General features: G+C 39.6%; 1 protein-coding gene across 1 annotated transcript in view; it reads right to left on the reverse strand.

Annotated features, from left to right (window-relative positions):
• atf6 (activating transcription factor 6) overlaps positions 1–15045 on the reverse strand; it is a 50136-nt gene that overhangs the window by 19722 nt on the left and 15369 nt on the right. The window contains exons 7-9 of the mRNA XM_034313805.2: positions 13645–13832; positions 3161–3346; positions 2265–2356 (exon numbers count right to left, since the gene is read on the reverse strand). Coding sequence (XP_034169696.1) covers positions 2265–2356; positions 3161–3346; positions 13645–13832 — 466 coding nt within the window. The remainder of the gene's footprint in view (positions 1–2264; positions 2357–3160; positions 3347–13644; positions 13833–15045) is intronic.

Consider the following 15045-nt stretch of genomic DNA (forward strand, 5'->3'; position numbering starts at 1 on the left):
ACGGTCCACAGAGAGCTTCCACAGCATCAGAGGGATCTGATTATTAAAAGGTATCAGTCAGGAGAAGGGTACAAAAGAATTTCCAAGGCATTAGATATACCATGGAACACAGTGAAGACCATCAACAAGTGGAGAAAATGTGGCGCAACAGCGACATTACCAAGAACTGGACGTCCCTCCAAAATGAAAAGACGAGAAGAAAACTGGTCAGGGAGGCTGCCAAGAAGCCTACAGCAACATTAAAGGAGCTGCAGGAATTTCTGGCAAGTACTGGCTGTGTAGTACATGTGACAACAATCTCCCGTATTCTTCATATGTCTGGGCTATGGGGTAGGGTGGCAAGACGGAAGCCTTTTCTTACAAAGAAAAACATCCAAGCCTGGCTAAATTTTGCAAAAACACATTTGAAGTCTCCCAAAAGCATGTGGGAAAATGTGTTATGGTCTGATGACACCAAGGTTGAACTTTTTGGCCATAATTCCAAAAGGTACGTTTGGTGCAAAAAGAACACTGCACATCACCAGAAGAACACCATACCCACAGTGAAGCATGGTGGTGGCAGCATCATGCTTTGGGGCTGTTTTTCTTCAGCTGGAACTGGGGCCTTAGTCAAGGTGGAGGAAATTATGAACAGTTCCAAATGCCAGTCAATATTGGCACAAAACCTCCAGGCTTCTGCTAGAAAGCTGAAGCTGAAGAAGAACTTCATCTTTCAGCATGACAACGACCCAAAGCACACATCCAAATCAACAAAAGGATGGCTTCACCAGAAGATTAAAGTTTTGGAATGGCCCAGCCAAAGCCCAGACCTGAATCCGATTGAAAGTCTATGGGGTGATCTGAAGAGGGCCATGCACAGGAGATGCCCTCGCAATCTGACAGATTTGGAGCGTTTTTGCAATGAGGAGTGGGCGAATATTACCAAGTCAAGATGTGCCATGCTGACAGACTCATACCCAAAAAGACTGAGTGCTGTAATAAAATCAAAAGGTGCTTCAACAAAGTGTTAGTTTAAGGGTGTGCACACTTATGCAACCACATTATTTTGGTTTTTTATTTTTACTCGCCCAACTTAAAAGATTTCAGTTTGTTTTTCAATTGAGTTGTACAGGTTAGAGGTCACATTAAAGGTGGAAAAAGTTCTGAAATGATTTATCTTTGTCTCATTTTTTTACATCACAGAAGCCTGGCATTTTAACAGGGTTGTGTAGACTTTTTATATCCACTGTAGCTAGACCACTAATTTAATTATATATATAATTTATATATATATAAATTATATATATAATTAAATTAGTTAATTAAATTTATATATATATAAAATAGAGCAGTTTTAACATTGTCTATTTTTTTTTAACTAATACTTAGTTTCAGCTTTGTGTGGGCTTTTGTACTGTACTTGTTCTCCCACTCAAACCAAGCTAAAACCATGTATTGGCAAGTTTTTAAATGCTAAACATAAATATACAGATTATGTTAAACAACTTGTCAGAAGAACATTTTGTTTTTTTTGGGGTTTTTTTTTTTTTTTTTTTTTATTTCCCAGCCCCAGATGGCAGTGGCATCATCAGGGTTCAAACTTGTGAGCTCCTGACAACAGGGCAAATGCTTTGTGCCACTCGGAAGCTGTTGTGTTCCTAACAAAGGAATATGCCTACATACATTATGGGCATGTAGCATACTGACCATCAAACCACTGGGCATTTAGCATACTAATCAAAATACAAATCCTTATAACGAAGGTCAAAACAATTAGTCTGCACTGAAGATATGAGATACTTATTGACATACTAGAAATTCAAGTTATCCTTTGTTTATAATGGAGCTAGACAGAGACTGTTTAACATTTCCTGTAGCCTAGGTAATGAGCACAGCTCTACAGTGTGATCAGTGGAAGTTACATAATACGCATGTAACTTTAGTGTGATGATAATGCATACATTTGTGGACAATCCCATCTGTGTAATTTACAAAGATATCTCTTACCCCATGCAAACTGGTCAAAGTCTTTACAGACCAGAGAACTTATCATCTGAATTGCATTATAATCAAAGAACGTCTTATTTACGGTTTATTTAAATAAACCATCCTTCCTCAATGGACTCCCACAGAGACTTCAAATTCTTTCCATAAAATATAGATATGTATATATACACCCATTCTGCCATCAAATGAACAGACCGTAACTACATTAAGCCGAACAAGAAATTTGACCAATTTCTCACTGGACGTCCTTACCATCTGTGTAGATTATATTAACTTACCTCATTGGCGCAATGTTGATGGCCAAGAAAACCAGGACCACCATGAGACACACGGCTCGTCTCTTTGGAGCAGTTGCCTTCAGAATGGTGTTCTAAACACAAACACAGAGGAGATACACAGCATGTCATTGTATTGTCTAAACACAGGCAATTGCTTTAAGATTGCTTTACACAGGAAGCCTGGCTTGGAATCACTTGGAACCTGCAGTAGTGGTCTAATCTATAAATATAGTCGATAAACTGTAAGTATAAAGTTCTGTTTGATTATTTCCATTCCTTTCTGTAATTTGTTGTTTATAAGTGTAGCTAGCTAGCTGTCACCTCCTTTTCCAGCTAGCAGCTTAGCTGGTTTTTGGTATGAAATGGCAGACACTGCTAATGGTGACTTGATTTTAGAAAGTTTGATGCTAATACTTATGACAGGAAACTGAAAATTAAACACGATCACTGACCAATGCCCAGGATTTTAATTCAAAAGTCAGGGTGCAAAAAAGGTCCTTGTAGCTGTCTTGGTACAGTAAAATTTATTGACTGTGTTTATTATTAGACTTGTATTATGTGGAGTGGTCGCGGGAAAAAAAGTACCTGTGAATGATCTATTACTATAGACACCAGGAACACCCCATGAAACCTGCCGATTTGGAGATGCTCTGACCCAGTCGTCTAGCCATCACAGTCTGGCCCTTGTCAAAGTCACTCTGATCCTTACGCTTGCCCATTTTTCCTGGTTCCAGCACATCAACTTCGATTACTGACTGTTCACATGCTGCCTAATATGTCCCACCTCGTGACAGGTGCCATTGCAACGAGATAATGAATTTTATTCACTTCACCTGTCAGTGGTTTTAATGTTATGGATGATCGGTGTATATCAAATATAATATTGCAGGACCTACTTCATTCATCAGACCCTCCAGTTGCTTTTTCAGTGTCCCATTTTCATTTTTCAGCTTCTCGTTCTCAGAGAGCGCAACCTTCAGACGGGCCTCCAAGGTCAGCAAGTACTCTTTCTTCTTCTTCCGTGATAGAGATGCAGACTCTCTGTTCTTGATCATCCGTTGCTGCCGTCGTGACACGCTGGACTGGAAGAGGGAAAAAATAAAATAAAACAGTTATTTAATTTTTCTGCCAATACAGATATGTTATTTGTTCCACACACACTGTATTAGGATTACATGATTTCTTTAAACACCTGCAATTTATAGTAAAATTAAGCTAAATCTACCGAAACCTCAATTCGAAAGTCACTTAAAGCCCTTGTTTTTTCTCCCTTCAAGTGTTCCACATAGTAGTGGGTTCTGATGGTTGCCTGGTTAACAGAGCTTGTGTTTAATATCTACTGCTAAGCATCATGCAGTTGTTATTCCCTCTGCATTCCAATCACTCTTTAGTGCTGCATCTGCCATTCTTAGCTGTGATTCTTGCTAATTCATGGCTCTTTATTTTGGAGTGTGTATTCCCACCACACAAATGTTTGTTTTTCTACACCTGAGTTGGATTTCCCCATAATGTATATTGTACCAGGTAGGCTAACCATGCCCAGTGATTGTGCAAACAATGTCTGAATCTCTTGGAAAACAAGTGTTGGTCTAGATACCATGCACTATTAATTGCTGTCTGCTATTCTTAGCTGGAATTCCCAATTTACAGCTCTTCATTTTGGACTTTTATTCCCTCCACACACAATTGTCTGCTTTTCTGCATTTGGGTTGTGACAGCCACCCTGAGCGCGGCTGTGGCTCAAGTAGGGTTGGGATGGTACACCTCAACCCACATCATCAAATACACTTTTCCACATAGCACCTATGTCTGCAGGGTTTTCCATGCCAAAGTGCAAAACCTTTAATGACAGTTCTGCTGGAGGATTATGGCAGGTCCCAGTTATGAGAAGGGTACAAATTACAATGTTTTTGCCAGTCCCCAGCCTTTTTTGGGCTTCAACGCCTTGCTAATTTCAGATCAGACCCCAGTAAAGTCATTGCTCTGTCTCAAGTTTCGTGCCTCATGGGCAGAGGTGCTTTAGAAAAGTAGACCCCACAGTTTAAAATGGAAAGTACTGTCTTATTCAAAAGAAGGACTGCAGGGTACATCCAATTATAAATTTAAAATTTTTTATTCAAGATATGGTCTGGTGCCACAAGCGTACTGGAGAGGCAGCGTGGCCCGCCATGTGTAAAGTACATCATCCAGCTTGAGTGAAAGGTGGGCCATCTTGCACTCAGGTCATTCTTCCCAGTTCTCAGATGTTGCCAAGTTCTGGTCCGCTCAGACAGCATTGTTACCATCAGGGCAGAGTGACAGAGAGAGTGGCTCTTGTCAACTTGCACAGAATCTACTCAGGTGGGCCTAAACACACCTAGCCTGACTGACAGTAGACTGAGACTCCACGTATGTACAGGGAAGTGGTATGGCCCAGAGAAGGTTGGCCAAGCACACATGAATCTCTTTGCCAATGTCAGGTTAAAACATCACCAGTTCTGGTTCTTTCTGGCAGAGCTGGACAGCCCTCTGGGACAGGATAATATGGCCCATGGCTGGCCTCACCAGTTATCTCTTTCCTTCACAAATGGTAAACCATGTCAAAGAGCCCTTCTTGTAGCCTCAAAATGGGTCAGCAAGATCACGGTTCCCACTGCTGCTGTCACTGGTTGTCAGAACACCCTGGAAGCTTACTCCCCAAGTGTGCTGTCCCAGACAGACAGTAAGATTTTGCATCCACAGCCTGTGTTTTTGGGTTTCACCCCTCAGACTAAACCACCAATCAAAGACTGGTATGTAGCAATCCACGAAACACTTCTGAATGCAAACACCCCAATCACATGGGCCACCATTCATTCATGGACCCATTTCCACCCAAGGGCATACAACCCTTAGGTGGAAATGGGTCCATGAATGGTGTTCACCTTATCTGGTCACTGGGCCCAGTACTTTGTCAAGTTCCTAGAATCTTTACCTTACTTCAGGAAATTCTGAATATATTATATATATATATATATATATATATATATATATATATATATATATATATAAATAAAAGTCCTGCTTATACTCCTATGCACGAAGGTGTGACTTGAAGTTGGTGTCTCTGAAAATAGCCTTCCTGCTAGAAATCATGGTTGCCAGATGACTATAAAATTTGTGAGTGTGGCAGTCATCTGAGTGGAGTTCCTAATGACACTGTTGGCAGCTGTTATCCTGGCAGTTAGGAGGGGTAAAATTGAATGCTATGAATGAATGTTATATTGTATATATACAAAGGTTGCTCTATGAACCCTGCAGGTGTTAACACCTCTGATATTGGTTTACGAGCCATTTAGTACCAGGTTCAGCACAAATGGGGCCCTGCCAGACCTGTTTGCAAATGGCTGTTCGCCATGGCCCCTGTGAGAGCTCCCAGGCTATGCTAGACCAACCAAATATCCACTGTGCTGCGGTACTGAACTGAATTGAATATGAGCCAGTTTGTGGGAGGGAGGAAAATGTTTTAGTTAAAGACTTTTTTTAATTTAGCTTACACACGCAGGATTGGGGACGAGGCTACCACAAAACCAGACAGAGAGAGAGAGAGAGAGAGAGAGAGAGAGAGAAAATACAAGCATGAAAGAAAACATGCCCATTATTTCTATGGCTTGACTTGCCCTCACAGCCAGGCCTCTTTAAGAATTTGCCCTCCGCATGGCCGTAATTAAGCTGTTTGTATCCCCACTTGGCCTGTTTTCATGCCATCCCCTGAGGAAGCACGATAGAAAAAGTTCCCAAGCCAGGGATCTTTGCCATGGGCAGGGCCTGGAACAAACAACATGTTTGGGTAACCAAAGGTCAAGGGGCCACACTTTAGCCATGGATATTAAACAGGGTTAGAATGATTTGTGAAAGAGGGAGGTTTGTTGGATGTTGGCACATCTTGCAAAAAATCAGCAGAAAAATGTGAAAAAAAAAATGTGACAATGGATTTGGACTGAGAAAAGGAAATCAGAATCATGACAAAATTTTACTTCAAATTAGTCAGCACAGGTGAAACTAGATAGTAGAGCCCTGCCTGTATATCGGCTGTCTGATAAATTTGTGTGCAAACACAAAAAAAATTATATCTAAATAGTACAATACAGTGCACACTTAGTCAACTGTCAATCCACAGTTCATGGTAATTGCCTGTTCATAGCATTTCTCTCCACGTTTTAGTGTCAGCAAGTAATTTTAGCAAATATAAATATGAGGATATTCCCATAAGAATATCCTTTTACTAACTGCTTCAAACAAAGCTCCTATATAACTTTTACAGTGGACTGTGGTCTACTTATATTGTGTTTCATAATACATAAGCATTGCACAGACCTTTATAAAGTAATGGTGATTTATGAAAGGCTAATGTCAAAACTTATGAGATGACACCATAGGTTGTACATAGCATTTGACTTTGCCTTTACATTAAAGAGAGAAAAGCTTAACAGATTAAACATTTACGTCAAAAACCCAAGGAAGTGGGAGGATTAGGTTTGGCAAATTTGAAACTTTACTTTTAGGGCATTCATTCATTCATTCATTCATTCATTTTGTTCAGTACTCAGAATTATTCAACACAGGGTTAAATTATAGGGGTTATATTTATTCCCTTCTTGGCTGAGAATAGAAGTGTCTTCTTCGAAGCATCCTCTTCTCATCACTGCTCACTGGTTGCACGAGCTCATGCTCCACTCATGCATTCTCTTGTTACCTTAAATATGTTGCTGTAGTAAATCTACACTTTAATAACCAGTAAATGATAAATTATAACAGCACTTTTATTCACTTTTATTACTGTTGGTGCTGGAAAGCAGAGACAAGCAATAGTTTTTATAAAAATTTTGTAGGCTTAAAACAGCTTCCAGTCAACCAAGGGTCTAAGCAGCTAAGCTCAGTGTTATGCAATTTTGTAATGTTAAAGGATATATTCACTTTTAATGGTGCAAGATTCCACTGCCAGCAAATCTCTTGTGTGGTGTCTTAAATCAGTTCTTTCACAAACAGCTGTGCATACAGTGGACTGCCCAGTTAGTGGAACAGTTAGTGAAAATTTAAGCCCCCTAAGGTTTAGGCCCTCTGTTCTTACTACCCAATCCATGAAAACTGCTCCATCCTATAGACTGACAGTAACAGACAGTGTCAACTGTCCTCATGGTTTTTCTATTACCCAACTCTGGCACTGTTGCTAATGGTCTGAATGTTCTTAAGTCAATATTTTTTAAATCCTCCTTAACCTCATATCTTTTATTTACTATCTGCTAATTTGTCTTTAATAAGCAATACACAAGCCCTGAATTAACAAAAATGTAGGCTCCCAGTTCCTGCAGTTCCTATAGTGAAACAAACTGACAATCTTCTGACAATCAATATATAGCGTATACTGTCAGTATATTGATTCTTGTCATTATATACACACTACTGTAGTTTTAATCCTTTGAGATTCTTATAGTTCAGGTTTTTTTTCTTTTTTTTTCTCTGAAATATACGCTCACAGAGAACTATTTTTTTGTCTTGGGAAACTGCACAACTTTGTCATCTGGAACAACATTATCTGTATGGTCACATTCCACTCAAGATGACTTTCTCACTCATTACTGGGCAGTTACAGAGACTTGTTCTCAACTTTGATGGTCAAAAATCATTAAAAACATATGTGGATAAACAGACCTCAGAGACTCTGTGTCACACAGACCAACAGCACTGTTTATAATGTCTAACCAATCCAGCACTTTCACTCAACAGCGTCAAACAAGACACAGAATTGCTCAAACAAGTATTTAAACAAATCTCTTTGGACCATGAATAAGAGGTGATCTACTGTACACAGACTCAGTTAGCTTTTATCTACTGTTAGCTTCTTCAAATACACGTCTATTTCTAACAAAGCACAACACTCAGTGAGCAAAGGCTGAAAGTTTTAACAGAGACAATACAGATCAGATATGCATTTCCTGAGCTCTACAAGAAAATAATCAGTGTTCTGTCTCTCCATTGCCGTGACACTGAGCTGCTGTAGGCGATTTTTTCCATGGAGCTGTGCGTGCATGTGTGTGTGTGTCATCTGCCACGTTGGAGCAGAAATTTCTGACCCAGTGTACGTTTCAGGGAAAAAAGCAAAAGATAAAACCAGAAGGAGAGAGAAACACTAGGAGAGGGATAGAGAATAACACACAAAGCAGCCCTTTCAATATGCAGTATATATTGTCAAGTACACTCTACACTCCTAAATGCCAATTGCAGAACGACTAGAATGGTGACAACACACACACACACACACACACAAACATAGAAAAGACTGTATATGCTGAAAACATCTCAGCCATTTTAGAGTAAGAAGCACTCACTCACTAGAACAGTGTAATTACTGTTCTTACTGATGTAATTTACAGCTTGTGGCACAGTCATGACCAAGTCGAAATGATGTTCTGTATTCTTGAATTATCTTTGTGTAGAATGTACAATGTACTGTTTGGAAACCGTCATCACAATACTGGCTTTTGAAAAATGACTACTTAAGTAGCGTAACAGTCTGTAGTAAGTCTGCGCAAATAAGCCCACTAACAATAAAAAACAAAACAAAAAAAAATTCCAGATGGGGATTTCTATGGGAAATTTTGATCAATCATGCAATATTTTGCAATGCACATCCAATCACAATGTGTAGCAATTTGTGTGATAAGCTATTTTTACCTGAATAATTACATAAAATCATGAGTAACACAAACACACATACACAGATAATGGCAGCCAGATTGCACACTGGCCTTACATCACATGGAAAAATAACGGCGGAGTCGCACAACACTCGGACGCATAACATTAGCACACTTACATTCACAGACACACACATACAGTGAATTAAGTATTCAGAGCCCTTTACTTGTTGCATACTTTATTGTGTTGTGGATTTGATTTTGGATATAGGTGCCATTTTTACCCATCAATCTACACTTAATCACCCATAATGATGAAATGAAAACATGTTTTTAGAGATTTTTGAAAATTAACTAAAAACAAAAATGGAAATATCTTATTCACAAAAGTATTCAGACCCAAAATGGCAATTATATCCACTCAAAATCAAATCCACAACACAATAAAGTATGCAACAAGAAGAGGGGTCTGAATACTTTCTGAATCAGCAGTAAACAATATTTAATTTGCACTAATGGAACGGTAAACTTGCTCATCCCAGTAGCATGTGTACTGCAGCATAATCGTTTTAACTCGCTGTGCAGGATGATCCAACACAACCCACCACCACAGCTGACAATCAGTATGGGTTCACTGAGTCCCAATTGAATTGCACACTTCACTTCATGCATCTCTGTGTTGAACAGATTTCTAAATGTAAGCAAATAAGCGCATTACATTCCACACAGAGTGCTCTCAGTGACAATACAAAAGATGACGTATTAATATTATTGGTGTGCTGGGACCTGAGAAGCAAAGTATTACCATTAAATCTTTGATCACATACTTCACTCACACACGAGCACAAACACCCAGAAATGGGATAATGATTCAACGCTGACCCAGATTTAAAATATGCTCATTTGAAGGCCTACAGGATTTCTACTTTTGTTTAGCTGCATTGTTTTCCTTTTAGTATCCCAACAGCCCAAGCCATGGCCCAAAATCTCTTCTCATACTCTCACTCTGCCACACGAAACAGAATATGGATATACAGATGAATAGGTCCGTTTACACCAAGGGACATAACTGATAACACAGATTATTTCTATATGATCCAACCGAGCATTAGCTAATGAGTTATTAATTTGGAGATAAAGAAAAAGGTTCCTCCAAAATGTCAAGTGGTGGTCCACATTCAAAGCTTTATTAAAAAAAAAACACACAAAAAAATGCATTTCTAATGACCTCTGCAAACAAAAAGCATTTTGTGAGGACCAGCCGAATGTCATGAGTATTGAATAACCATAATTTGATTATTTTATTTTAATAAAATAACCAATATCAACCTTAACATACACTATATGGCCAAAAGTATGTAGACACCTGTCCGTCACACCCATATGTGGTTCTTCCCCAAACTGTTGCCGCCAAGTTGGAAGCACAAAATTGTGTAGAATGTCTTTGTATGTTGTAGCATTACAATTTCCCTTCACTGGAACTAAGAGGTCCAAACCTGTTCCAGCATGACAAAGCGAGCTCAATGAAGACATGGTGTGTGAAGATTGGTGTAGAAGAACTCGAGTGTCCTGCCCTTGAATGTCCAACCCCACTGAACACCTTTGGGATGAACTGGAACACCGACTGAACCCCAGACCTCCTCACCAACATCAGTGCCTGATCTCACTAATGCTCTTGTAGCTGAATGAACCACAAATCCCCACAGCCACGCTCCAACATCTAGTGGAAAGCTTCCCAGAAAAGTGGAGCTTATTATAACAGTAAAAAAGGGGAATAAATGTGGAATGAGATGTTTAAAAAGCACATATGTGCTTGACGGTCAGGTGTCCACATACTTTTGTCTATATAGTGTACCTCAACTTTGAACTTTAGTACCAATTAGTTGACATGAGGTGAACCGTCACTGTACCAACCCGAATGTCACTGTCTCACTAGCTTGAGCACAACTCAGTTATATGACATATTTATTTATTCATACAGTACATTATGCACTCATTATGTGCTTTCGATGCATATAATGAGCACATCATGTACCTAAGATAGCTAGAAAGTGGGTTCACGTTTTTGTAATCATTTCTGCCTATATGGCCAAACAGACGGGCTGGCCCTGGTCCTCATAATGGACCTGATCCCCATTAACACGTCTAGATGTAAATATCAGGAAATGAATGCTGAAATTCTGATCTATGGTCTCATATTCATCTTTTGAGTTCAAACTCAAATTTGTCAGTATATAGTGAAAACAAATGAATTGGCCTTGCTGTTCCAATACTTTTGAAGGGGACTGTATAATCTCCTACCTTTTAGCTTTTGAGTTCCTGACAATAAAGCTATATTTTTACACCTTCAAAAAATTTATTTTTAACTTGAATCACTGTAGATGGCAAGGTAACACCCTTGGCTCTCACCAGAACATACCAAATCTACTAAGTTTAAAGGTCTAGGAGTTCTCAGAGTTGCTCTGGCTGCTTACAAATCCCCTGACAAACTTGCAACAACTTGGACCAAGCTCAGGAAATAGTTTCTAATTACAGTGTTCCATTACTGTTATTCAAGGGAGAAAACTGTAGCGTAAGTGCATCTACTACATTAAATACTGTATAGCGACACTGGTATCAATTATTTATTTATCTACCATACTGAGTGGAACATTAAATCAATGCTCATATGATTAACATTTATATGGTGAGAAAATCTTGCATCCTATTGTTGGAGAAGCAGTCAAACCGAAATAAAGTTTTTCAAATTTTCCAAAGACTAAATTCCAATTGTTTAAACTGTGACTGAAAACATAGGTTTGTATTATGTTTTAAAATGTACAATAATTTGATTGAAAACCATTTTATCAGCTGCACAATATACACTGAGCAGCGCAGCTTTTCTGTTTACCATTCTTCTTGTTCTGAAGAGACACAGCATGATTACAGATGTGAAACTCCTGACTTTAAAAAATAGCAAACACAAATGGTGTTGCTTGTCTGTCTTTCAGTGAGTGTGTTCTTGTGTGCATGTGTAATAGTTTTATGCCTATGGTTAGACCCTATTCTATAATAATAATGGTGTATAATAACTCGAAAAGATAGCCATTCAATATCATGACCAGCCATCACTGCTCACAGCAGACTGTAAGGAAAGTATGAGCATTCATACATCACAGCCAAATGCGAGAATTGATCAAATATTATGCAACAAATTTAGGGATGGAACACTGTGGGAAATATGTGATAGTATACACCAATCAGCCATAACATTAAAACCTCTGACAGGTAAAATGAATAACCTTGATTACCTCGGTAAAAGGGGTGGGATATATTAGGCAGCAAGTGAACAGTCAGTTCTCAAAGTTGATGTGCTGGAAGCAGGAAAAATGGGCAAGCGTAAGGATCTGAGTGACTTTGACAAGGGCCAAATTGTGATGTTTAGACGACTGGGTCAGAGCATCTCCAAAACGGCGGGTCTTGTGGGGTGTTCCCAATATGCAGTGGTTAGTACCTACCAAAAGTGGTCCAAAGAAGGACAACCGGTGACAGGGTCATGGGCACCAAAGGCTCACTGATGCACGTGGGGAGTGAATGCTAGCCCATCTGGTCTGATCCCACAGAAGAGCTACTGTAGCACAAATTGCTGAGAAAGTTAATGCTGGCTATGATAGAAAGGTGTCAGAACACACAGTGAGTCTCAGCTTGCTGCGTGTGGGGCTTCGTAAATTGCAGACCGGTCAGAGTGTCCATGCTGACCCCCGTCCACCACCGAAAGCTCCTACAATGGACACGTGAGCATCAGAACTGGACCATGGCGCAATGGAAGAAGGTGGCCTGCTCTGATGAATCATGTTTTCTTTTACATCATGTGGACGGCCGGATGCGTGTGTGTCGCTTACCTGGGGAAGAGATGGCACCAGGATGCACTATGGGAAGAAGGCAAGCTGGCGGAGGCAGTGTGATGCTCTGAGCAATGTTCTGCTGGGAAACCTTGGGTCCTGGCATTCATGTGGATGTTACTTTGACACGTACCACCTACCTAAACATTGTTGCAGACCAAGTACACACCTTCATGGGAACGGTATTCCCTAATGGCAGTGGCCTCTTTCAGCAGGATAATGCACCTTTTTTTTTTTTCTTGCAATATCACCCAGCCCAGAACAGGATCATTACTCCAACAAGTTTTTCTGTGAGGCTCAGCCTATAAACACAGCACTGAGAGTAGCTGCAAGCACACATGTAATGGCTGGATTTACAAAACCTGATTTATGATTAAAAAGTTTTGGGAAAATATGAGTAAATCAATCAACATGGTCAAAGTGGTCTTTTAAATAAAGCTGTATACTGTAAAAATTAGCACTGACTACAAGTGTCATTACATCATAAAATGTAAGAGCCTATCAATTTCAGATATGCAAATGCAGGTCATGCATATTACAGGAGAGTACTTCAATACTTTTACCACAGCTAAGCAGGAACCAGACAGATTCCAACCGAAGTAGGTACAATTTTTAAATCTAGATCAGGGGTCTCATTTTTCAACCGTGTATATGCATAGATTTTGGCATAAACTGTGCGTTCATACATTTGTGTGCAATGAATGTGATTGATCAAGTTCTTTTTGTGCAGTGTTAGCATTGTGAGGGTGAAGAACATTTGGTGGTTTGAATAATCTACAGTGTAAACTCAAAACCAAAGTCTGTACCAAGCTATAGAAGCATGGCTAGTTTTTAAAGACTTACATCCTCATCTGATGGAGGGTTCCGGAGTGGGATGCCTACGACAGGTGGGGGGGCGACAGGGGTGGCGGGGTTTGTGGGCCTGTCCTGTGCCAGGCTGGACATGGTGAGCACCCGGGTACCTGCGGGAACAACCTGTGGAGGCTGCAGCTGCAGAACCTGGGTGGGCTGAGAGAGCAAGGTGGGATGACCTGAGCAGAGAAAGGAAAACATCCGTAAGGCAAAAGTACATTAGAAGCAGGCTTGATCTTCCTAAATGTGCACTTAAGAGACTCAAACAACAGACATGATGGCTGTAAAATGTACATGTGAATAACACTGTCAAATAAAACATTACTTGTTATTCTCCACGGTTTTCACTTGCCATCCACATCGTCAGAACTACTTGGTAGAGACAGCAGAGAGACTGTCCAGTCTTTGGGCACTTAATGTGATCCCAGTGTTTACACTAAAGACTGGAGAAACGAGTTACAAACTGTCCAGGGTTTATTCTCAACGTTAAAACATATGCCAGACGTGGTCTCACACATGGAGCACAGCTGTCACAGTATGGCGAGTTGCCCCATGATGAGTTACTGCTGTTACAGAATATCTCCAAGAATTCCACCAATATTCCAATCAATACTGTCTAAATAATGACAACACATTACAGGGATAAAACGCTGCAGTCTTGGTTGAAAAAAAAAAAATTGTTTTAAACAATATCTTTGTTTTCCATTTCAAAAACATGGTGTAGTGTCCTCCAGTGGCCAAGTGTGCATAGAATACTAAATGGTCCCTAGAAGGACCTACTATTCAAATTTCATGACAATAGATGAATGTTAACCCTGTGAAATGGCTGTTGAAAGTTGATTGCCTGATGGCGGCCATGGTGGTCATCTTTAAAAATTTATTTTAAAAAACACTGTCCGGTGAGCTTTTAGCTTTCAGCATTTCACAGCATTAACATCAAGCGTTCTTTACAAAACATGAATAGTATGTCCATCTAGGAACAAGCTATAGTATAGGGGTATTCAACTAAAATTTTATGATGGTCCAATGACAGTAAATTTCTTACTGAGGCAAGAAAACATCCAGATAAGCAACTAACATGACTGAACAGCAACAACAGTTACATTTTCAAAGCTTAGCCATTAGTGATTAGTTCATGGTTATTTCAACCTGATGTGATTATGTTTTGGTTTGTAGCGGTACTTCACATTACGACTTTTCATTAGCACCATGCACTCAGAACCTTTGAACTCTGAGGTGGGGAGAATAAATATGTACTTCTCTATCTAATTGTCTTTACATGCTTTTTCATGTTTTTTTTTTTTTTTTGTCGTCATGTCACTTTGCTAATCAGAGCAGTAAATTAAAGGTAAATAAAATAAAATAAAACTGAAATTCTGTGAAAACCTCCCT

Source organism: Pangasianodon hypophthalmus, chromosome 19, assembly GCF_027358585.1.
Source record: "Pangasianodon hypophthalmus isolate fPanHyp1 chromosome 19, fPanHyp1.pri, whole genome shotgun sequence".
Classification (NCBI taxonomy): domain Eukaryota; kingdom Metazoa; phylum Chordata; class Actinopteri; order Siluriformes; family Pangasiidae; genus Pangasianodon; species Pangasianodon hypophthalmus.